The sequence below is a fragment of the Suncus etruscus genome, chromosome 12 (assembly GCF_024139225.1).
Source record: "Suncus etruscus isolate mSunEtr1 chromosome 12, mSunEtr1.pri.cur, whole genome shotgun sequence".
Classification (NCBI taxonomy): Eukaryota; Metazoa; Chordata; class Mammalia; order Eulipotyphla; family Soricidae; genus Suncus; species Suncus etruscus.
In genome coordinates, this window is record NC_064859.1 from 33,683,380 (window position 1) to 33,706,286 (window position 22,907).

Genomic DNA, 22,907 nt, shown 5'->3' on the forward strand with positions numbered 1-22,907 from the left:
GTTACTCCTGGCTGCTCAGAAATAGCTCCTGGCATGCATGGGGGACCACATGGGACACCAGGATTCGAACCAACCACCTTTGGTCCTGGATTGACTGCTTGCAAGGCAAACACCGCTGTGCTATCTCTCCGGGCCCTCTAGTCCAATATTTTTTTCTTTTCTTTAGTTTTTTTTTTTCTCTTTTCTTTCTAGTACCAATTTAAAAAATGTTTCAAACACTAATTATTTTCAACTTAGTTTCCAAATGATGGCCCTATTATATCGAGTAATCCTGGTTTTCCAGACTTGGAAATATCCCAAAAGTATCAGGAACTTAATTTTTATACTCATTAAAACTATTCACTCCCACATTACAGTCAGTCCCATAAGGTTTGTGTTTGAAAGTAGCAGAAATATACTTTAATTTTTAATGCCCAGATTGTCCTTTGATTTTCAGATGTCCTCAAGGAACTTGTGCTTTTGAGCCCCCATGACTTTCTTCACACTCTGGTTCCATTTCTACAGCACAACCATTGTACTTATCATCATAGTAATATACCAAGTATGTATTCACATCGTACAGCACTTGAATATGGTTGGCATTTAATCTTTCTGCACACTGAAAGATGGAGTTTTATTTTTTTATTATGTATTCTTATTGTACATTTTTAATGTCTTAGTGTCTCTTGGACCTTATTTCCCTTGTCGAGAAAATATCAAGCTAATAGGAGGGAAAAGCAATATTCGGCCTCCGCGCCCTGAACTCAATATGTGCCTCTTGCCCACAATGGTGGAAACCAGTAAGGTATGTTGGGATGCCAGGAAAACCGTGTTTTTATAGTACACAGTAATTTGAAATTTCTCCTCTGGCACTTATGAATACATTAGATTTAAATGCCCATTTTTGTGGATCCTAAGATTAGACTCATTTGGATTTTTTCCTTTTAGTGCTCTGAAATTTTGGTTGGATATTTACAAAATCAACAATAAGCCCAAGTAGTAAGTTTTTTACCCTACCAAAAAATACTCTAATAGGATCTTTTTTTTTTTTTTTTTTTTTTTTGGTTCTTGGGTTTGGGGCCATATTTGGTGAGACTCAGGGGTTACTCCTGGCTATGTGCTCAGAAATCGCTTGACCATATGGGACTCCGGGGTATTGAACCGCAGTCCATCCTAGGTTAGCGCGGGCAAGGCAGACACCTTACTGCTTGTCCCGCTGCTCCAGCCCCATTTAATAGGAAATCCTAACTATTTGTCACTAAGCAGAATTTTCACCAGATTATAGGTCTAAACTTAAAAAGTCAAGTTAGGGGGCCGGGCGGTGGCGCTAAAGGTAAGGTGCCTGCTTTGCCTGCGCTAGCCTAGGACGGACCGCGGTTCGATCCCAGGCGTCCCATATGGTCCCCCAAGCCAGGAGCAACTTCTGAGCACATAGCCAGGAGTAACCCCTGAGCATTACCGGGTATGGCCCAAAAAACCAAAAAAAAAAAAAAAGTCAAGTTAGTACTTTATTATTGGTTAAGTTTGGCCATATAATCAAATTTCTTGTGCCCTTCTTAATCACAGATTAAGATACATTTATCATTTGTAGTTTGACCTATACATTTTTTCTAACAGTTATTATAAAATAATGCTAATTCTAAAGTATAGAACAACGATATAGAGGACACAAAAATTTACCTTAGCTTCAACATTTTTAAAATGAACTATCATTATCCTACCGCATTCACGCTATCTTTGGATCTGAGAATATATTTAAGAAATCCTTACTAAGATAAAATATAATTTATACAGTGTTAACTTTGGAAACACATATACTAAAAATTGGAACAATACAGAGATTATCATGGCCCATGCACAAAGATAACACAAGTTCATGAAGCATTCTATATTTTTATTTCATGGTAATTCAATTAGAGAATTTATTTAATTTTTTTAAAAAGGAACAATACCAGATGTTAGAAGGTTGAATAAGCTTCCTTAGAAAAAGAAATTAAAATAATTTGTGCAATAGTAATCACTATGGAATAATTTGTAATTTATTTTAAAAGTCAAATTTAATTTGTTCAGAATTTGTCTATAGCTAAAGTCAACATTTTAAAATTATACAGTAATTTAACCTTATTAAAGCACACCAAAATAATGGGTAATTTTAATAGCACACTGAATTAAACTTGGGACGATTTAAACTTTTATCACATTCTAGAAAATTGGAATTTAAAACTAGGTTCTTATATAATTTAAATATTTAATAAGCAATTTAGTTAAGCTTATTACATTTGCACAAAATATGCTCTCTAATTTATTATACAATTTAAGTGCAACCATTTTATCATCTTTAACCTTCAGGGCAAAGATGACGTTTATGATCGTATGCTGCTAGACTACTTCTTTTCTTATCATCAATTCATCCATCTATTATGCCGAGTTGCAATCAACTGTGAAAAATTTACTGAAACATTAGTTAAGCTGAGTAAGTATAAAAAATGAGCAGTAAATTCCATTGAATTATTTTAAGCCCGTAGCCATTCAGGAAGGGGGTGAATAAAAAGATCTTTTTTCTTTTTTAAAAGTCAATGTTTAAAATAATAGTCTTGGGAACATCTTTGTTTTTATTAAGAAAATACCAACTTACTGGTTTCCATTGAATAGTTCTACCTGGATTTTCAGCTGGCCTATGAAGGAGTATGGAATAGGGCTGATCACTTTTTTACATAGAATGCCCAAGTCCTCCTCCATCTATCCAGCAGAATTGGGGGGGGGCGGGGAATCACAAACACTGCTGTACTTAGGAAGGCAGGATTAAAGATGGACCTGCCCCTTAGCATTTGATGAGACAAGATCTCATCAAATCTGTGCCAGCTCTTTGGAGCTGGCAAAGCCAAAAGCAAGATGAATATGCTTTTGAGGGTGAAGCAGAGGTGCATATATGAGTAACTAGGAGGTAAATCTTATAAAATAGAGAGGTGAGTTAGAAGTGTGGAGCTTTGAAATGGAAGATATGGTAAATAAGTGAATTATGAAAGGGATAAAAGAGTTCCTTGACTTCCAATCTGTAAAGACATTTAACCCTCCTAGATTTCCCAGATTGTTTTTCCTAAATCTTGGCTCCTCCCCCCCCCCCCCCCGATTTATTTTGGGCCACAACCTGTGACGCTCGAGTTATCCTGGCTTGGGGGCCCATATGGGATACTGTGGAATCAAACTGTGGTCCATCCTAGGTTAGACGGATGCAAGGCAAATGCCTTACCGCTTGCACCACCACTCCGACCCCTTGGCTTCCTTCTTTAAGAAATCACAGCACCCCTTCTAATATTCTAGAGTTTTGTTGCATGGAAAGTGAAATACTCAAGGAACCACCACACCAGATTAAGAAACCACCACCCCACCTGGGGTGCTTCTGAGTCATAATCCCCCCCTCTTTTGGGGGGGGGGGCTCACACCCAGCAGCACTCAGGGGTTAGTCCTGGCTCTACGCTTGAAATGGCTCCAGCAGGCTCCAAGGACTATATAGGATACTAGGATTTGAACCACCATCCTTCTGCATGCAAGGCAGATGCCCTACCTCCATGCTATTTCTCTGGCCCCCAAAATCCCCTTTTTTCTGTGGAAAATATTTTAATCTATTATATACCTAAAATGATTTTTTGTCTAAGAGAAGGAAGTGTTAACAGCTGTCAGGGTTTATTCATCTTCAGAAAAACCATCTTACTGGTAAGTGATAAGAGCATCTTTAGATTTGGAAAAATATTCTACCATTATCATTAGTTGATTTTGAGTTTGTGTTTGTTTTGTTTGGGGGAGCTACACTCAGCAGTACTCAAGGGTTATGTCTGGCAAGCTCAGGTGACCATATGAGATAATGGGTTCAAACCCAGGTCGGCTGCATGCAAGGAAAATGCCTACCTACTGTGCTATTACTCTGGCTCCTGTTTTAGTTTGGTTTTGTTTTTGGATTGGGGAGGTGCGTGACACTCAGCGGTTCTCGGGTTGCTCCTGGTTCTGTGCTCAGGAATCATTTCTGGCAGCGCTCAGGGAACCATATGGGATGCTGAGGATCAAACCTGGGTTGACCAAGACAAACACCCTACCCTCTTTTCTATCACTCCAGCCCAATTAATTTTTTTTTTTGTTTGTTTTTGGGTCACACCCGGCAGCGTTCAGGGGTTACTTCTGGCTCTACACTCAGAAATCACTCCTGGCAGGCTCGGGGGACCATACGGGATGCCAAGATTCGAACCACTGTTCTTCTGCATGCAAGGCAAACACCTCACCTCCATGCTATCTCTCCAGCCTCTATTTTTTTTTAATTTATTTAAACACCTTAATTACATACATGATTGTGTTTGGGTTTCAGTCATGTAAAGAACACCACCCATCACCAGTGCAACATTCCCATCACCAATGTCCCAAGTCTCCCTTCGCCCCACCCGACCCCCGCCTGTACTCTAGACAGGCTCTCTATTTTCTTCATACATTCTCATTATTAGGACAGTTCAAAATGTAGTTATTTCCCTAACTAAACTCATCACTCTTTGTGGTGAGCTTCCTGAGGTGAGCTGGTACTTCCAGCTCTTTTCTCTTTTGTGTCTGAAAATTATTATTACAAGGGTGTCTTTCATTTTTCTTAAAACCCATAGATGAGTGAGACCATTCTGCGTTTTTCTCTCTCTCTCTGACTTATTTCACTCAGCATAATAGATTCCGTGTACATCCATGTATAGGAAAATTTCATGACTTCATCTCTCCTGACAGCTGCATAATATTCCATTGTGTATATGTACCACAGTTTCTTTAGCCATTCGTCTGTTGAAGGGCATCTTGGTTGTTTCCAGAGTCTTGCTATGGTAAATAGTGCTGCAATAAACATAGGTGTAAGGAAGGGGTTTTTGTATTGTATTTTTGTGTTCCTAGGGTATATTCCTAGGAGTGGTATAGCTGGATCGTATGGGAGCTCGATTTCCAGTTTTTGGAGGAATCTCCATATCGCTTTCCATAAAGGTTGAACTAGACGGCATTCCCACCAGCAGTGGATAAGAGTTCCTTTCTCTCCACATCCCCGCCAACACTGTTTATTCTCATTCTTTGTGATGTGTGCCATTCTCTGTGGTGTGAGGTGGTATCTCATCGTTGTTTTGATTTGCATCTCCCTGATGATTAGTGATGTGGAACATTTTTTCATGTGTCTTTTGGCCATGTGTATTTCTTCTTTGTCAAAGTGTCTGTTCATTTCTTCTCCCCATTTTTTGATGGGGTTAGATGTTTTTTTCTTGTAAAGTTCTGTCAGTGCCTTGTATATTTTGGAGATTAGCCCCTTATCTGATGGGTATTGGGTGAATAGTTTCTCCCACTCAGTGGGTGGCTCTTGTATCCTGGGCACTATTTCCTTTGAGGTGCAGAAGCTTCTCAGCTTAATATATTCCCATCTGTTAATCTCTGCTTTCACTTGCTTGGAGAGTGCAGTTTCCTCCATGAAGATGCCTGTAATGTCCTGGAGTGTTTTGCCTATGTGCTGTTCTATATATCTTATGGTTTGGGGGCTGATATCGAGGTCTTTAATCCATTTGGATTTTACCTTCGTACATGATGTTAGCTGGGGGTCTAAGTTCAATTTTTTGCAAGTGGCTATCCAATTGTGCCAACACCACTTGTTGAAGAGGCTTTCCCTGCTCCATTTAGTATTTCCTGCTCCTTTATCAAAAATTAGGTGGTTGTATGTCTGGGGAACATTTTCTGAGTATTCAAGCCTATTCCACTGATCTGAGGAACTATCCTTATTCCAATACCATGCTGTTTTGATAACTGTTGCTTTGTAGTACAGTTTAAAGTTGGGGAAAGTAATTCCTCCCATATTCTTTTTCCCAATGATTGCTTTAGCTATTTGAGGGTGTTTATTGTTCCAAATGAATTTCAAAAGTGTCTGATCCACTTCTTTGAAGAATGTCATGGGTATCTTTAGAGGGATGGCATTAAATCTGTATAATGCCTTGGGGAGTATTGCCATTTTGATGATGTTAATCCTGCCAATCCATGAGCAGGGTATGCGTTTCCATTTCCGTGTGTCCTCTCTTATTTCTTGGAGCAGAGTTTTATAGTTTTCTTTGTATAGGTCCTTCACATATTTAGTCAAGTTGATTCCAAGATATTTGAGTTTGTGTGGCACTATTGTGAATGGGGTTGTTTTCTTTTTTTTTTTTTTTTTTTTTGGTTTTTGGGCCACACCCGTTTGACGCTCAGGGGTTACTCCTGGCTAAGTGCTCAGAAATCGCCCCTGGCTTGGGGGGACCATAGGGACACCGGAGGATCGAACCCCGGTCCTTCCTTGGCTAGCGCTTGCAAGGCAGACACCTTACCTCCAGCGCCACCTACCCGGCCCCTAGGGGTTGTTTTCTTAATGTCCATTTCATCCTTATTACTATTGGTGTATAGAAAGGCCATTGATTTTTGTGTGTTAATTTTGTAGCCTGCCACCTTGCTATATGAGTCTATTGTTTCTAGAAGCTTTTTGATAGAGTCTTTAGTGTTTTCTAAGTAGAGTATCATGTCATCTGCAAACAGTGAGAGCTTGACTTCTTCCTTTCGTATCTGGATTCCCTTGATATCTTTTTCTTGCCTAATCGCTATAGCAAGTACTTCCAGTGCTATGTTGAATAGGAGTGGTGAGAGAGGACAGCCTTGTCTTGTACCAAAATTTAGAGGGAAGGCTTTCAGTTTTTCTCCGTTGAGGATAATATTTGCCACTGGCTTGTGGTAGATGGCCTTCACTATATTGAGAAAGGTTCCCTCCATTCCCATCTTGCTGAGAGTTTTGATCAAGAATGGGTGTTGGACCTTATCAAATGCTTTCTCTGCATCTATTGATATGATCATGTGGTTTTTATTTTTCTTGTTATTGATGTTGTGTATTATGTTGATAGATTTACGGATGTTAAACCATCCTTGCATTCCTGGGATGAAACCTACTTGATCGTAGTGGATGATCTTTTTAACGAGGCATTGAATCCTATTTGCCAGGATTTTGTTGAGGATCTTTGCATCTGCATTCATCAGTGATATTGGTCTGTAATTTTCTTTTTTGGTAGCGTCTCTGTCTGGTTTAGGTATCAAGGTGATGTTGGCTTCATAAAAGCTATTTGGAAGTGTTTCTGTTTGTTCAATTTCATGAAAGAGTCTTGCCAAGATTGGCAGTAGTTCCTCTTGGAAAGTTTGATAGAATTCATTAGTGAATCCATCTGGACCTGGGCTTTTGTTTTTCGGCAGACATTTGATTACTGTTTTAATTTCATCAATGGTGATGGGGGTGTTTAGATATGCTACATCCTCTTCCTTCAACCGTGGAAGATTATAAGAGTCCAAGAATTTATCCATTTCTTCCAGGTTCTCATTTTTAGTGGCGTAGAGTTTTTCAAAGTAGTTTCTGATTACCCTTTGAATCTCTGTCATATCAGTAGTGATCTCTCCTTTTTCATTCCTGATACGAGTTATCAAGTTTCTCTCTCTCTCTCTTTCTTTGTTAGGTTTGCCAGTGGTCTATCAATCTTGTTTATTTTTTCAAAGAACCAACTTCTGCTTTTGTTGATCTTTCGGATTGTTTTTTGAGTTGCCACTTTGTTGATTTCTGCTCTCAGCTTTGTTATTTCCTTCTGTCTTCCTATTCTTGGGTCCTTTTGTTGAGCATTTTCTAGTTCTATTAGCTGTGTCATTAGGCTACTCAGGTAAGCTCCTTCTTCCTTCCTGATGTGTGCTTGCAAAGCTATAAATTTTCCTCTCAGTACTGCTTTTGCTGTGTCCCATAAGTTCTGATAGTTTGTGTCTTTATTGTCATTTGTTTCCAGGAACCTTTTTATTTCCTCCTTGGTTTCATCTCGGACCCACTGGTTATTGAGCATGAGGCTGTTTAACCTCCAGGTGTTAAAGTGTTTCTTCTGAGTCCCTTTGGAGTTCACAAATAATTTCAGAGCCTTGTGGTCAGCGAAGGTAGTCTGCAAAATTTCTATCCTCTTGATCTTATGGAGGTATGTTTTATGTGCCAGCATGTAGTCTATCCTGGAGAATGTCCCATGTACATTGGAGAAGAATGTGTATCCAGGTTTCTGGGGATGGAGTGTCCTATATATATCCACTAGGCCTCTTTCTTCCATTTCTCTCCTCAGGTCTAGTATATTCTTGTTGGGTTTCAGTCTGGTTGACCTATCCAGTGTTGACAAAGCCGTGTTAAGGTCCCCCACAATTATTGTGTTGTTGTTGATATTATTTTTCAGATTTGTCAACAGTTGTATTAAATATTTTGCTGGCCCCTCATTCGGTGCATATATGTTTAGGAGAGTGAATTCTTCCTGCTCTACGTACCCCTTGATTAATATAAAATGTCCATCTTTGTCCCTTACAACCTTCCTGAGTATAAAGTTTGCATTATCTGATATTAGTATGGCCACTCCAGCTTTTTTATGGGTGTTGTTTGCTTGGGTAAGTTTTCTCCAGCCTTTTATTTTGAGTCTATGTTTGTTCTGACTATTCAGGTGTGTTTCTTGTAGGCAGCAGAAGGTTGGATTGAGTTTTTTGATCCATTTAGCCACTCTGTGTCTCTTAACTGGTGCATTTAGTCCATTGACGTTGAGAGAAAGAATTGTCCTGGGATTTAACACCATCTTTATTTCAAAATTTGGTGTGTCTTTTGGGTAGTCTTGTCTTAGATTAGGTCTTTCAGTTTTTCTCTTAAGACTGGTTTTGTGTCTGTGAAGTTTCTGAGCTGTTTTTTGTCTGTGAAGCCATGTATTCTTCCATCAAACCGGAAAGTGATTTTTGCTGGGTATAGTATTCTGGGTGAAGCATTCATTTCATTCAGTCTTGTCACAATATCCCACCACTGCTTTCTGGCATTGAGTGTTTCTGGTGACAGGTCTCATGTAAATCTCAGGGAAGCTTGCTTGAATGTGATTTCCCCTTTTGATCTTGCTGTTTTCAGAATTCTGTCTCTATCTGTGGGATTTGTCATTGTGACTAGGATGTGTCTTGGGGTGGTTTTTCTGGGGTCTCTTTTGGTTGGTACTCTTCGGGCATGCAGGATTTGATCACATATATTCTTTAGGTCTGGAAGTTTCTCTTTAATGATGTTCTTGACCGTTGATTCTTCCTGAAAACTTTCTTCCTGGGTCTCTGGGACTCCAATGATTCTTAAGTTGTTTCTGTTGATCTTATAGACTTCTATTTTCATCTGTTCCCATTCTTTGACTAATTTTTCCATTGTCTGCTCATTTGCTTTAAGTTTTTTGTCCAATCTCTCCTGCTGTATGGATTTGTTATGTATCTCATCTTCCACAGCACCAAGTCTATTCTCAGCTTCTGATACCCTGTCCCAGAGCTTATCCATTTTGTCATTCACTTTGTTTACTGACTTTTTCAGTCCTGTTAGTTGACATGTTATTTCAGTTTGGAGTTTTGTGATTTCTGTCTTCTTATTTTCTTGGTTCTTATTAGTGTTCTGTTCAACTCGATCCATGGTTTCTTGGAGTCCGTTGAGCATCTTCCATATTGCTAGTCTAAAGTCCTTATCTGAGAGGTTGATTAGTTGGTTGGTCATTATCTGGTCCTCAGAATTGTCATCTTCATTCTCTATGTCTGATGCTGGCCTGCATTGTTTCCCCATTGTCACACTTGTATTGTGGGTTTTTCTACGTGTTGTGGTGGTATTCATTGTCTATATGATGCAGGCAGCACACTCCTCTGGCTCCTCCCTTTCTGGATGGGCTGACTTGCCTTTAAGGGAGGGGAGTCCTCCGTGGATGAAGCCTCACACTGGGTCAAATCTTAGGCCCGAGCATGCAACAGAGAAGACAGTCCGGAGAGAAATGTTTGCTTCTGTGATATAGCGCCGTTCTTAGTGTGATTTTTCCTTCTTGTTGCAATGGAGATCTTTCCTTAGAAAGAGTGCACGGCCACGTAGCGAAGCGGAGCGGCCGTGCTCCGCTGGAGCCTCTTTTTGCCCCACTCGCAAGAGTTTCACGCAAGAGGACAGTAGACAGACATAGACAGGTCACACTCACAGTTTTTCACATTTGGGCCCCGCTGGGCCGGTGTACTTTTGCGGATTTTCCCCGCCTGGTGTCACACTCAGGTAGCCGGCTTTTGCAAAGCTTAGCTGGTTTTCATACTCTGTAGTCCCTCCCTGAAAATGGCGTCTGGGCGAGCGAGGTTTCTGGAGCCTCTTTTTGCCCCACTCGCAAGAGTTTCACGCAAGAGGACAGTAGACAGACATAGACAGGTCACACTCACAGTTTTTCACAGTTGGGCCCCACTGGGCCGGTGTACTTTCGCGGATTTTCCCCACCTGGTGTCACACTCAGGGAGCCGGCTTTTGCAAAGCTTAGCCGGTTTTCATGCTCTGTAGTCCCTCCCTCAGCCTCTATTTTTTTTATATATAACTGAAGTGCTAAAATGTGAGGTGAGGTATGGATTGAGATGAGAAAATGCTTGATTCTGTGATTACACAGTTGGATAATGGTACTTTGTATAAAGCTAAAACCTTACAACGGTGATGGTCAGGTGCAAGGAAATATCCAGGAGTATGTAACATGGTCTTGGTCCCAGATAACTAAGGAACTTAAGAAGATGCTGACTTGGGCCCGGAGAGCTAGCACAGCGGCGTTTGCCTTGCAAGCAGCCGATCCAGGACCAAAGGTGGTTGGTTCGAATCCCGGTGTCCCATATGGTCCCCCGTGCCTGCCAGGAACTATTTCTGAGCAGACAGCCAGGAGTAACCCCTGAGCATCGCCGGGTGTGGCCCAAAAACAAAAAAAAAACAAAAACAAAAAAGAAGATGCTGACTTGATTAAAAGTTTTTGATAAGGGTCCAGAGAGATAGATGGAGGCAAGGCATTTGCCTTGCATGCAGAAGTACGGTGGTTTGAATCCTGGCATCCCATATGGTCCCCGAACCTGCCAGAAGCAATTTCTGAGTGTAGAGCCAAGAGTAACCCCTGAGTGCTGCTGGGTGTGACCCATAAACCAAAAAAAAAAGTTTTTGATGGGTCTGGAGCAATGGCACAGAGCAGTAAGGCATCTTGCCCAGCCGGCGCTAGCCTAGAATGGACCGTGGTTCAATCCCCCAAGCCAGGAGCAATTTCTGAGCGCATAGCCAGGAGTAACCCCTGAGCGTCACCGGGTGTGGCCAATAAAAAATAAACCAAAAGAGTTTTTGATAAGTATATTCAAGTGATTTGTACAAAATGTATGTAGTAATTTGAACTAATACTTGAACAGTTCTGATAAATGAAGCATTTTAACATATTTAAATATGGAGCCAGTGAGAGAAAGAACATGCAAGTATCCATGTATATTAGTGGAATCAGTTTTCATAATGCTTTGTGCTTAACACTCTACCATAAAGAACTTTGTGTTGAGTTATCTATGTAAGAATGCTCAGAAATTTCTATTGAGTCTGCGAATAGATTTATATTCCATGCCTCACCATGACAGTATGATTGTCACTAGCTCTAGTGAGTGTTGAGAATATGAAATAGAAGGAAGCTGGGACCAGAGTGATAGCACTGCAGTAGGGCATTTGTCTTGCACACGTACAACCTAGGGTGGACTCGGGTTTGATTCCCGGCATTCCATATGGTCCACCAAGTTTTTTTTTTTTTTTTTTTTGGTCCACCAAGCTTGCCACGAGTAAGCCCTAAGAGCCCCCCCCCCCCGTGTTGCCCCAATACAAAAACAACAACAAAACCAAATAGAAGGAAGCTTATTTTTGAGTTAATTTTAATCAATGTATGACCGGATCAATAGCACAGCGGTAGTGCATTTTGCCTTGCATGAGGCCAACACCAGACTGACCTCAGTTCGATTCCCAGAATCCTATATGGTCCCACAAGCCTGCCAGCAGCGATTTCTGAGTGCAGAGCCAGGAGTAAATCTTGAGTGCCGCTGGTGTGACCCTCCTCCCAAATAAATACCAAAAAAATTTAATTAATGTAAACAAAAGACTATGTCATTTGTATCTTATCAGATCTTAAGATAATCTTAGTGGATAAAAAAGTAATTACATAATAGTTATGTATTTTTAAGCACTAGCTAAGTAGTAAACTAAGGGAGACGGTTGGAATACTGTTGAGGTGATAGTGGTCTGACCTGACAGACAGCAAGAGAAGTTGTATGAGAATTGATGGCAGTTCAACAAAAGCAGCTGAATGCCATGAAAAATTTGTATTGCATATGAAATGATAGTATTTTGATAATTCAGTGTAGCATTTTAACCAGCAAAATCTGAAAAAGTACTAGTATTACTGATATCTTTTTTTTTCTTTTTTGGGTCACACCCAATGGCACTCAGGTGTTACTCCTGGCTCTGTGCTCAGAAATCAATCCTGGCAGGCACAGGGGGACCAGATGGGATGCTGGGATTTGAACCAACGTCTATCCTGAATTGGCTGCGTGCAAAGCAAACGCCCTACTGCTTTGCTATCTCTCCGGCCCTATTTTTAAGATTTTTTAAGATATTTACTTTTAAGATTTTTAAGATATTTACTGTAGGTTCCAGATAAGTTACAGTAGACGAGGTGTTTGCCTTGCATTAGGCTAACCAGGGTTTGATCCTATCATTCCATATATCTCTTTAGCACCACCAGGAGTGTTTTCTGAGCATTACAAGGTCTGGTCCAAAAAGAAAAAAAGATACTAACATTTTGTTTTGGTGTTTTATATATCGTAATTAATTCAAAATATTTTTATGTGATATAATTTACACTAGTTTACATACTTTACATACCAGTTCTACTACCACATGGTCCCTGAGTACCACTCTAGGAGCTTGGGAGTCACCCCTTCCTCATCCCACCTCTGACTACACCAGTGTTAGTGCCAGGTGTGACCCAAAAACAGCCATGCCCACAATTAAAATTATAAAAATCAGAAGTTTGGTTCATGCTTCACATCTATGTGCTAATTGGAGATATCGCTGATTAGCTTTGTATGATGGATATACTTCATTGCAGACCAGAAGTCTAACTACCACTTCCTGAAGGGGAAATCCATTTATCCCAAGCCAATGCATAGCAATTATTATTTTTAATAGTTATATTTATAAATCAGGGCTTGATTATCAGTTTAATTTCAAAATAACTAGCGCAGATATCTGAATAGTTTATAGTAGGACCAGCAGCTTGGCTGGGGGGGGGTGGTATTATCTTTGGCCATATGTAGAGGTGCTCAAGGTTATTTTTGAAAGTGCTTGGTTACATACAATGCTGGGGATTGAGCCAGATTTAGCTATTTGTAAGGCAAATGCCTTAATCCCTGTATTGTTTTTAGGCTAGGTCAGCCCATTTTTACCAGTAAAATAATTATTAGCCCCCACCAGGAATGATCCGAGAGTGTAAAGCCAGGAATAAGTGCTGAGCACAGTTGGATGTGGTCCCAAAAGAAAACAAACTTTCACACACACACACACACACCAATTTTTTTGTTGTTGTTGGTTGGTTGGTTTGGTTTGGTTTTTGGGTCACACCCGACAGCACTGCCAACCAGAAAGAACTAATATGTAATTTTTGAGGACATTTGGAGTTACATATAAAGGAAGTTTAGGTGCACAAAAACCAGTATCTTTTAGGTTTGACTGTTTTATTTACTGAGATTAAGGCTTGGACCTTCAATTTTTGATGATTGCATTTCAGTCTGCTTTGCATGCACCCAGGGAGACACCAGAAACTACTAGATGAGTGTAAACAGTACAGGTGTCATGGAGCCGAGAAGAACTGGCAGTGATTTATAAAAGTGCTGCAGAAAGGGATGGAGATACTACAGCAGGTAGTGTCTGCCTTGCACACAGCCGACCCGGATTCAATCTCAGGCTTCCTATATGGTTCCTGAGCCTGCCAGAATTCATTTATGAGTAGAGAACAAGGAATAACCCCTGAGCATAGCCAGGTGTGGGCCCAAACCCACCCCACCCCACCCCTATTAAAAGTACTGAAAAAGGGCTGGAGGTAGCGCCTTTGCCTTGCATGCAGAAGGAGGACGGTGGTTCAAATTCCTGGCATCCCATATGGTCCCCTGAGCCTGCCAGGAGTAACCCGGAGCACTGCCGGGTGTGAACCAAAAACAAACCAAAATAAAATATTACTGAAAGGAGGCCAGAAAGATAGCACAGTGATACAGTGTTTGCTTTGCAGCAGCTGATCCAGGACAGATGGTTTTTCAAATCCCTCCATCCCATATGGTCCCCCAAGCCAGCTAGGAGAGATTTCTGAGCGCAGAGCCAGGAGTACTCCCGGAGCACTACCAGTTGTGACCAAAAAAAAAGTACTGAAAGAATTGAAAATTCTTCTTTGCTCACTGTGGGATAAATCAAAGCATCACATAATTCCTGAGTTTAGTTTCATCATTCAAAGAGAGAAATGGGTAGGGAAAGGATGAAGATAAAATGCTTCCTCCCAAAGCTGATGGAAAGTTAATTTGCTATCATATCTAGCACAGCAGATGCCAGTATTATTTGTTTTCTTCACTTTTAAAATAAAAATATCCATATCGCAGTACTACTTAGAAGTAATCATAGTAAATGTAGGCCTCTTAATCTTTTTGTCTGTTGTGAAATCTAGGAATAAAGATCAGTTTAGGAATGATTAGGAAACAAGGGATAAGGATGATGACAGAAAAAGAACATAGTACATATATTTTGCTTCCATACAATAATATTTCTATCCTGGGGCCAACTGTTAAGGCATGTGCCTCACATGTACCTAACCCGGGTTCATATACCTCCTGGCAGTACATATTCCCCTGGCATAGCCCAGTTAACCCTGGCATCTTCACTGCTACAGGACCCAAAGCCAGTATTGCATCTTTGGGCCTTTATATTGAACTGACATCTCAGTTGGACCACCAGTGGTGACCCCCAAAACTACTAAGCAGTACTTTGGAAGCTCTTACCCCCCAAAAAATAATATATATCAGGGAGTACTACACTCTACAGGTGGCTGGATATTAAATATTTCAGGCTTTGTAGGCCATAAGTGACCTCATCGCATTTAAAAAGGCAAGAGTTCCCCAGGTCCTACTCTACTTTTTTTCGATCATGGACCCCCGCCACCCCCGGAGATACCCCTTGTAGCACTGGTGATCTAGCCCCCAACCTCCCACATGCAAAATATGCTCTCCAGCATTTTGAGCATCCCCATGTTCTCTTTTATGGTCTACTTTTATAGGTAATTAATTCAGATATATATAACAACATAAAAACCCCTCCCTTTAGTGAACATCTATGATTATATAGCATTGTGATGGAAAAATGCCTCCATCTCCATAGGATACTATCTTCACAAAGGAATTAATCTTGGCAGGAAAATCAAATCAACTTACCTAATAAAAGGAATTCTAGGCATATGTAGATGACTGGTGTATGTTACTGATCTCTCTCTATTTTCTCAAATCTTGTTTCTCAATATCTTGTTTGCATACTGCTTGTTTTTGCATAATCAATGAATTATCTTTGAAGAGCTATCTTCTATTATGTATTCATATTTTATGAATACTAGTTTTTGCATATCTTAATATCTAAAAATCATTTTAAATATGCTATGATACATGAAAGTTACATTAAGTTCAAATTTCAGTATTCTATTTTTTTGGGGGGGTCACACCTGGCGGTGTTCAGGGGTTACTCCTGGCTGTCTGCTCAGAAATAGCTCCTGGCAGGCACGGGGGACCATATGGGACACCGGGATTCGAACCAACCACCTTTGGTCCTGGATCGGCTGCTTGCAAGGCAAACACCGCTGTGCTATTTCTCTGGGCCCATAATTTCAGTATTCTTAAAATCTTTCAGTGTCTTGGCTGCTTTCACACTGTGGCTCATAAGGCTACAAAGACTAATTCTATTTTACTCTTTGCAACAACTTCAAGTCTGGGCCATAGTTTTTTCCAAAGTGTGCCTATTTGGGAAGGAGGGCACTCCTAGTTCTGTACTTAAGGGAATGTACAAGGCTAGAACCCAGGCCTCCAGTGTGCATCAGTGAATTAAGTGCTCTCTCTAGCCCTCATAATTTTTTCTTAGCTGGAAGACAATTGTTTGTATTTATCCTTCACAGTTACAGCTTTCTCTGGGGACAGAAGTTTGAAGAAAAGAAAATTTAACTATGATACTCAATTTATATGCTTTCAAATGTATGAAGGGTAAAAGGGACAAATTCCTTAGGGACATGCTTGACATGTGGGATAATTGAGTTTAAATCCATAGAAACTCCTGGGAACAAGGTAGAATCTGGTAGACTTGGAGTTTACGTCACTCTTTCATAACCTTTGGGAAAGCATGGTATTAAGGAGGAAGGAACAGTTTTCTTCACATCTTGTTGACTGTGTTCATCCCTCCTCCTGAAATCCAGTTATTCTCTTTGCAAGTATCTAAGTCCAAAAAAGCTTTGGACCCACTTTTGGTAACCTTTATAAATAGTCCCAGATAAAGTTATAAATATTCAAAGAGCAGAATTGGCTAAAAAAAATTCTCAGATCCTTCTGGGGAGGTTTGAAATGTTAATCTTTCAAAGAATCGCTTGTTCTAAATATTCCACTGGTTAAAACATTGAAATAAATTCTTCCCCTTTAACTAGTTTACATATTTCTAAAATACACACAGAAAGCATATATATAGAAATTATCAATATGACTAGAAGTAGCTATATACTTATACTTGCAGTTTAATACCTCAGTATACTTTATAACCTGTCCTGATTTCTTTTCAAATATTAGGTGTCCTCGTTGCCTATGAAGGTTTGCCACTTCATCTTGCACTGTTCCCCAAACTTTGGACTGAGCTATACCAGACTCAGGTAAAGAAAAAAAGAGTTTTAGATGATTTAGTCTTTCATCATATGACCATGTGGTCATGTTTTAGGAACAGTGGGTTAAACACTGACTGGAAATCAGTGTGGGGTTAGAATTTTATGGTATGTCAATTACAATCAAAGTATAATACTCAATAGTGACTCTAGTTGCCCTTTGAGGTTCTTCACTTTTATTTCAAATAAGACATTTATAAAACTGAAATTCTCATTACTTAACGGTTAAAAGGATTGTAATAAAAGTATAAAACAGGATGGACTGGAACAACAGCACAGCAAGCAGGATGTTTGCCTTGCACGCAACTGACCAGGTTAAATCCTCAGCATCCTATATAGTTCCCTGAGCCCAGGAGTGATTTCTGAGCATAGAGCCAGGAATAACCCGAGTGCCGCCAGGTTTGGGCTCCCCCCCAAAAAATTGTCAGGAGCACCAGAGAATACACCCTTGCCTTACATGTTGCTGATCCTAGGTCAGCTCCTGTCATTGCATGTGTTCTCCCCAAGCACTACCAGGAATAAGCCTTGAGGATTACCAGCTGTGCCTCTCCTAAAAAATGTCCCAAATGGAGATAATAGAAGGCATATGCCAGCTGTGCTCCCTCTCGCCCTTAACTTGCCCTTTGCCCTCTTCCACCATTCAGCAATCTGTGCTTTAGCTTTTCCTCATGGGTTATGTTAGTCATTTTTTTCAAGATCTAATAATGTACTTTTTGTAATGACCATAGAATTGGGAATAATACTAAATAAACCCTCCTGCCCTCCTAACCTAGGTATCTGAAAGTTAATCCTAAATAATTGCTTGTTACACTAAGGTGGGAGAATGGCTGAGAGGAGCAATCAAATTGGTTTTCAGATTTGCCTCATTCTTTGGATCAAGTATAAGAGTTCTCTTTTTTTTCCCAAGAAAAATAATTAGGTTCCTGGCAGATATTTGTGTGTGTGTGTGTGTGTGTGTGTGTGTGTGTGTGTGTGTGTGTGTGTGTGTGTGTGTGTGTGTGTGTGTGTGTGTATGTGTATGTATTGCCCATCCTCAGAAGAAAGGATGTTTATTATATCATCTTTAGCAGAAACTTTTACCCACATAGTTTTAATCTGGTCCAGCCTCTTTGCCCAGTGGTAGTTGTGCTCTATACACAATCTAATGAATATATCATAATTCTGTAATTAGTTGTCTCCTCATCCCAGATAGTGAGCTCCACTAGTGTAGATGTCATTTATATAGTTGGATTCTGAAAAGTATTTGCTTTGTTGAGTTTGGAATTGATATATTTAGTAAATCGGAACAGATTTGCTTTTCCCTTTGTATTTTAGGTAGTTTTTCCTTGTTTCTGTACTATATTACTTTCTCTACGTCTACATTCTATCATTCCCTTTGCTTGGCTAATTTATCATTCCACCTGAATTTATCATTCCACCCCACCCCCACCAATTTCCCTAACAGCAAGCCAAATCACCATCCTCAAAAGCCTCATCTCCTGAAAGAACCATAGGCAGCTGGCAGAGGCTGTGACCGGTTGAAGCTGGTAAATCCAGGAAGCTGGCAACTTAAACTCTGGTCCTCCCACACATCTAATGACTGGTCTTGAACATAATTTACTTTCTCTAAACTTTGTCACATAAACTTTGTCCTGTTTTGGTTTGGTTTGGTTTGGTTTGGTTTGGTTTGGTTTGGTTTTTGGGCCACACCCGGCGATGCTCAGGGGTGACTCCTGTCTGTCTGCTCAGAAATAGCTCCTGGCAGGCACGGGGGACCATATGGGACACCAGGATTCGAACCAACCACCTTTGGTCCTGGATCGGCTGCTTGCAAGACAAATGCCGCTGTGCTATCTCTCCGGCCCCAACTTTGTCCTGTTTTAAAAAAAAATCCAGTGCATTTTTTTTAATTAAAACTTTTGTTTAAGAGCCATTACCATTTGAAAACAGGAAAACCAAATTTTAGTAAAATATTTGGGGACCCACTAATTCTGTGTGAGGTCATTAAAGGAAAAAATGATGTTCAGCTTTGCAATGTTTATGTGGGAAACAATACTTTTGCAAATGAGATTGTAAAGTATAAGTTTTAACTCTTTGAAAGTAAATTGAAATATCTAAGTTTTGATTAACTTTCTAATTAACTAATTTTCTGAATGCATTCTCATCCTCTTCAGTTGTTCAGTAAACTAACTGCATTCATTCAGTTTTGCCAGGCTTTGCACTTTCTTCTACTGTCTTTAGTTCAAGTTGCTCTATCTTATTGAGAACATAATTGCTGTAACTGAAAGCTATAATACTTTCAAAGCCGCCTTTCTGGTAGGATTTAAAATCAGTTACATAACAAAAGCAACATGTTTAAGTTTTATAGCTGTACAGTGCTCAACCATCCTCCTTTTTCTCCATTCAGTCTGCAATGTCAAAAACTTGCATCAAGCTTTTGTGTGAAGATCCCGTTTTTGCAGAATATATAAAATGTATCCTAATGGATGAAAGAACATTTTTAAACAACAACATTGTCTATACATTCATGACACATTTTCTTCTAAAGGTAGGTGGCACTTTGGGAAGTTAATAACTTTACAAATTTGTTTTCATTGTGTTTGTTGGTCGTTTGCAAAAATTTTTCATCTCTTTTAGGTTCAAGGTCAAGTGTTTTCTGAAGCAAACTGTGCCAATTTGATCAGCACCCTTATTACAAACTTGATAAATCAGTACCAGAATCTACAATCTGATTTTGCCAACCGAGTTGAAATTTCTAAAGCCAGTGCTTCTTTAAATGGGGTAAGAACTTTGAAAAGGAAGGCATATTTCAGATCCTCCCTCAAATCAACTCTAAATCTGATCTTATATTTATATTTATTATATATTAACTAAATCACATCTTAAAAAAAATTTAATGCATATTCACTATGCTTATAATCTTAGAAGAAGCTGTCCTTAAACACTACAGTTATTTTTAGTTTTGAAATGCTATGATGTCTTCATTCACAGTCTATAGTTAATAAGTAGCAAAAACAAATTAGTAAAATATCGCTTATAAAGTTGGCTAGTTTACGTCACCTGCAAAGTGAGGGATTGATCGCTAAAATACCTTTTTCTTGGATCTTTGAATTTTTGTTTTTTTTTTTTAATTCCTGTGTACATTTTCTTTCTCATTTCAGAAAGTATTTTGAGGCCTCAGCTTTAATTAGTGATATAGTATATAAAATAATGGTATTAGTGAACTATAATAATGTCATAATGTTGGCTCTAGGTTTTGGCATTCTACAAATTCCAGAGGAAAAAAAGGTGGGATGCTTGGAAATGTAAACATGTACCTTGAACGGTAGACAATTGTGTCAAAATGTTGGCTTTAGAATTGAAATGTTCTCTGCTTTTTTGGTAGGATCTACGTGCACTTGCTTTGCTCCTGTCAGTACACACTCCTAAACAATTAAACCCAGCTCTAATTCCAACTCTGCAAGAGCTTTTAAGCAAATGCAGGACATGTCTGCAGCAGAGAAACTCACTCCAAGAGCATGAAACCAAAGAAAGAAAAACTAAAGGTTAGTATTATGGACTTAGCATTACTTCTAGGATGAGAAGAGAGTACAGTGATTTCACAACAGGCATGTCCATTTACGTCTTTTTTTTTTTTTTTTTTTTGGTTTTTGGGCCACACCCGGTGACGCTCAGGGGTTACTCCTGGCTATGCGCTCAGAAGTTGCTCCTGGCTTGGGGGACCATATGGGACACCGGGGGATCGAACCGCGATCCGTCCAAAGCTAGCGCAGGCAAGGCAGGCACACCTTACCTTTAGCGCCACCGCCCGGCCCCTCCATTTACGTCTTAACAACAAAGTTTCCCGTAAACACTTCCCCCTATGATCCTAACAACCCCTTTCAGAAATTTTATATTTTTTTCACAGATGATGAAGGGGTGACTCCTGTTAAAAGAAGACGAGTTAGCAGTGATGAGGAGCACACTGTAGATTGTTGCATCGGTGACATTAAAACAGAAACCAGGGAGGTCCTAACCCCAACTAGCACTTCAGACAATGAGACGAGAGACTCCTCAATTATTGATCCAGGAACTGAACAAGATCTTCCTTCCCCTGAAAATAGTTCTGTTAAAGAATACCGAATGGAAGTACCATCTTCGTTTTCAGAAGACATATCAAGCATCAGGTCACAGCATACAGAAGAACAGTCCAACAATGGTAGATTTGAAGATTGTAAAGAATTTAAAGACCTCCACTGTTCCAAGGATTCAAATCTGGCTGAGGAAGAATCTGAATTTCCTTCTACTTCTCTCTCTACAGTTCTCTCTGACTTACCTGACTTGAGAAGCTGTGATGGTCAAACTTTGTCCTCCCAGGACCCTGAGGCTGCTTTATCACTTAGCTGTGGCCATTCCAGAGGACTCTTCAGTCATATGCAGCAACACGACATTTTAGATACCCTGTGTAGGACCATTGAATCTACGATCCATGTGGTCACAAGGATATCTGGCAAAGGAAACCAAGCTGCTTCTTGACATTAGATGTAGCATGTCTACTTTTAAGGTCCCTTCCCTCCGAAGCTGTTTGTATAAGTTTTGCTTATTTCTGTTTTTGTGCTTCAGTTTGTCCAGTGCTCTCTGCTTGAATGGCAAGATAGATTTCTAGGCTTAATTCTTGGTCAGGCAGAATTCCAGATGAAAAAATTTGCATCTTAAGTATACTTTCTAAAGAGCAATCAGATAATGGATATGTTTTATGTAATTAAGAGTTCACTGTAGTGGCTTTCATTTAATATGGCTGTCTGGGAGGAACAGGGTTCCCTGGCCCTGTACAATGTAATTTAACTTACAGCATTTTTACTGTGTATAATAATATGGTGTCCTCTGTGCCAGTTTTGTACCTTATAATAGAGGCAGCTTGCCTCCAATCGCTGTGGTTCTTATTATCAAAATTAAGTTTACTTGTATACGGAACAACCACAAGAAATTTGATTCTGTAAAGAATCCTCTTTAGCTGTGGCCTGGCAGTATATAAATGGTGCTTTATTTAACAGAATACCTGTGGAGGAAATAAAGCACACTTGATGTAAAAATAACTGTTTTATTTTTATTGACATGACTGATTGCTATTCTGTGCACTTAATTAAACTGATTGTGATGACTTTTCATTTGTTCTACATACGTTGCTTCAATCTTCTCAGATAAAAGTAATGAGAATACTTAACGGACAAAACTAACCCATCATGAAAAGTATTTCATCCCACACTTTTTCTTTTTTTTTTTTTTTTGCATCCCACACTTTTCTCAGTCTCTACCAACATACTTACCTAGGTAGAGGCAATCAAGAAGCATGGCTAGGAGCAACACAACAATGAAGCCAGCAAACCAATGTTTTTCTCATTATATAAAAGCTTGATACCTACATTTGTAAAAACCCTGAAAGTATTAAAGGAATAGCATCAACATGCCTTTTAGTTTAGATCTTCCTGTTCTACAAAACTACAGCTGAAAAATAGCTTGGTTAAGATACCACTTTAGTTGGGAAACCAACTGACCTGTATTCCAGAACTCAATTGATTTTCCCAGAGACAGCAATGACAGGTAAGGTTAATAACTTCAGGTTACTTACTGTTTTTAACTCAATGTAGAGACTGTTGTAAAAAATTCAAACACTGCTTTACATTCTGCATTACCCATGTAAAGTAAGACTCTTAGAAGAATAAAGGGAAGATATAAACTTGGCACTTTTTTGCTTACAAAACCTAGTACTGCCCTGATAAGATCTAATTCAATCATTTAGGGTGGTCAACTGCAGTAACCTTTTCTTCAAAATAATGCTTTTTCCAACAGAATTTCATGTTCTCTTCTTTAAGGAACTCCTTTATAATCCAAGTGTAATCCTGGAGTAGACACAATTCAATGCAAATGTCGCATGGTGTTCTGGAAGAAAAAGGATTATCATTAGGAAAGAATTTATATAGTACTAACTTCATAATAAGGAGGAAAAGAACAACTTAAGTTTTTTGAGCCCGTTATGAATACTAACACCATACGTCTAGCCAGTTCCTACATCTCCATTTTATGACCACCTTTTTATTTGGTAACTGGAAAAGGAAGCTGCATTAAAAATTTTAAGTTTCG

At 39.5% G+C, this 22,907-nt stretch overlaps 1 protein-coding gene and 1 non-coding gene across 2 annotated transcripts in view; both read left to right on the top strand.

The window, feature by feature from the left end:
- The window catches only part of USP34 (ubiquitin specific peptidase 34), a 265,701-nt gene extending 243,769 nt beyond the window's left edge, over positions 1–21,932 (top strand). Inside the window, exons 73-80 of the mRNA XM_049784720.1 lie at positions 437–541; positions 660–784; positions 2,329–2,452; positions 16,720–16,799; positions 19,195–19,335; positions 19,425–19,568; positions 20,173–20,332; positions 20,695–21,932. Of these exons, the coding sequence (XP_049640677.1) occupies positions 437–541; positions 660–784; positions 2,329–2,452; positions 16,720–16,799; positions 19,195–19,335; positions 19,425–19,568; positions 20,173–20,332; positions 20,695–21,302 (1,487 nt within the window). The 3' untranslated portion in view covers positions 21,303–21,932. The remainder of the gene's footprint in view (positions 1–436; positions 542–659; positions 785–2,328; positions 2,453–16,719; positions 16,800–19,194; positions 19,336–19,424; positions 19,569–20,172; positions 20,333–20,694) is intronic.
- Positions 1,773–1,875, top strand: LOC126025303 (U6 spliceosomal RNA). The gene has a single exon (XR_007501325.1). It is a non-coding gene; the product is annotated as a U6 spliceosomal RNA (small nuclear RNA).
- Positions 21,933–22,907: the final 975 nt, after the last annotated feature.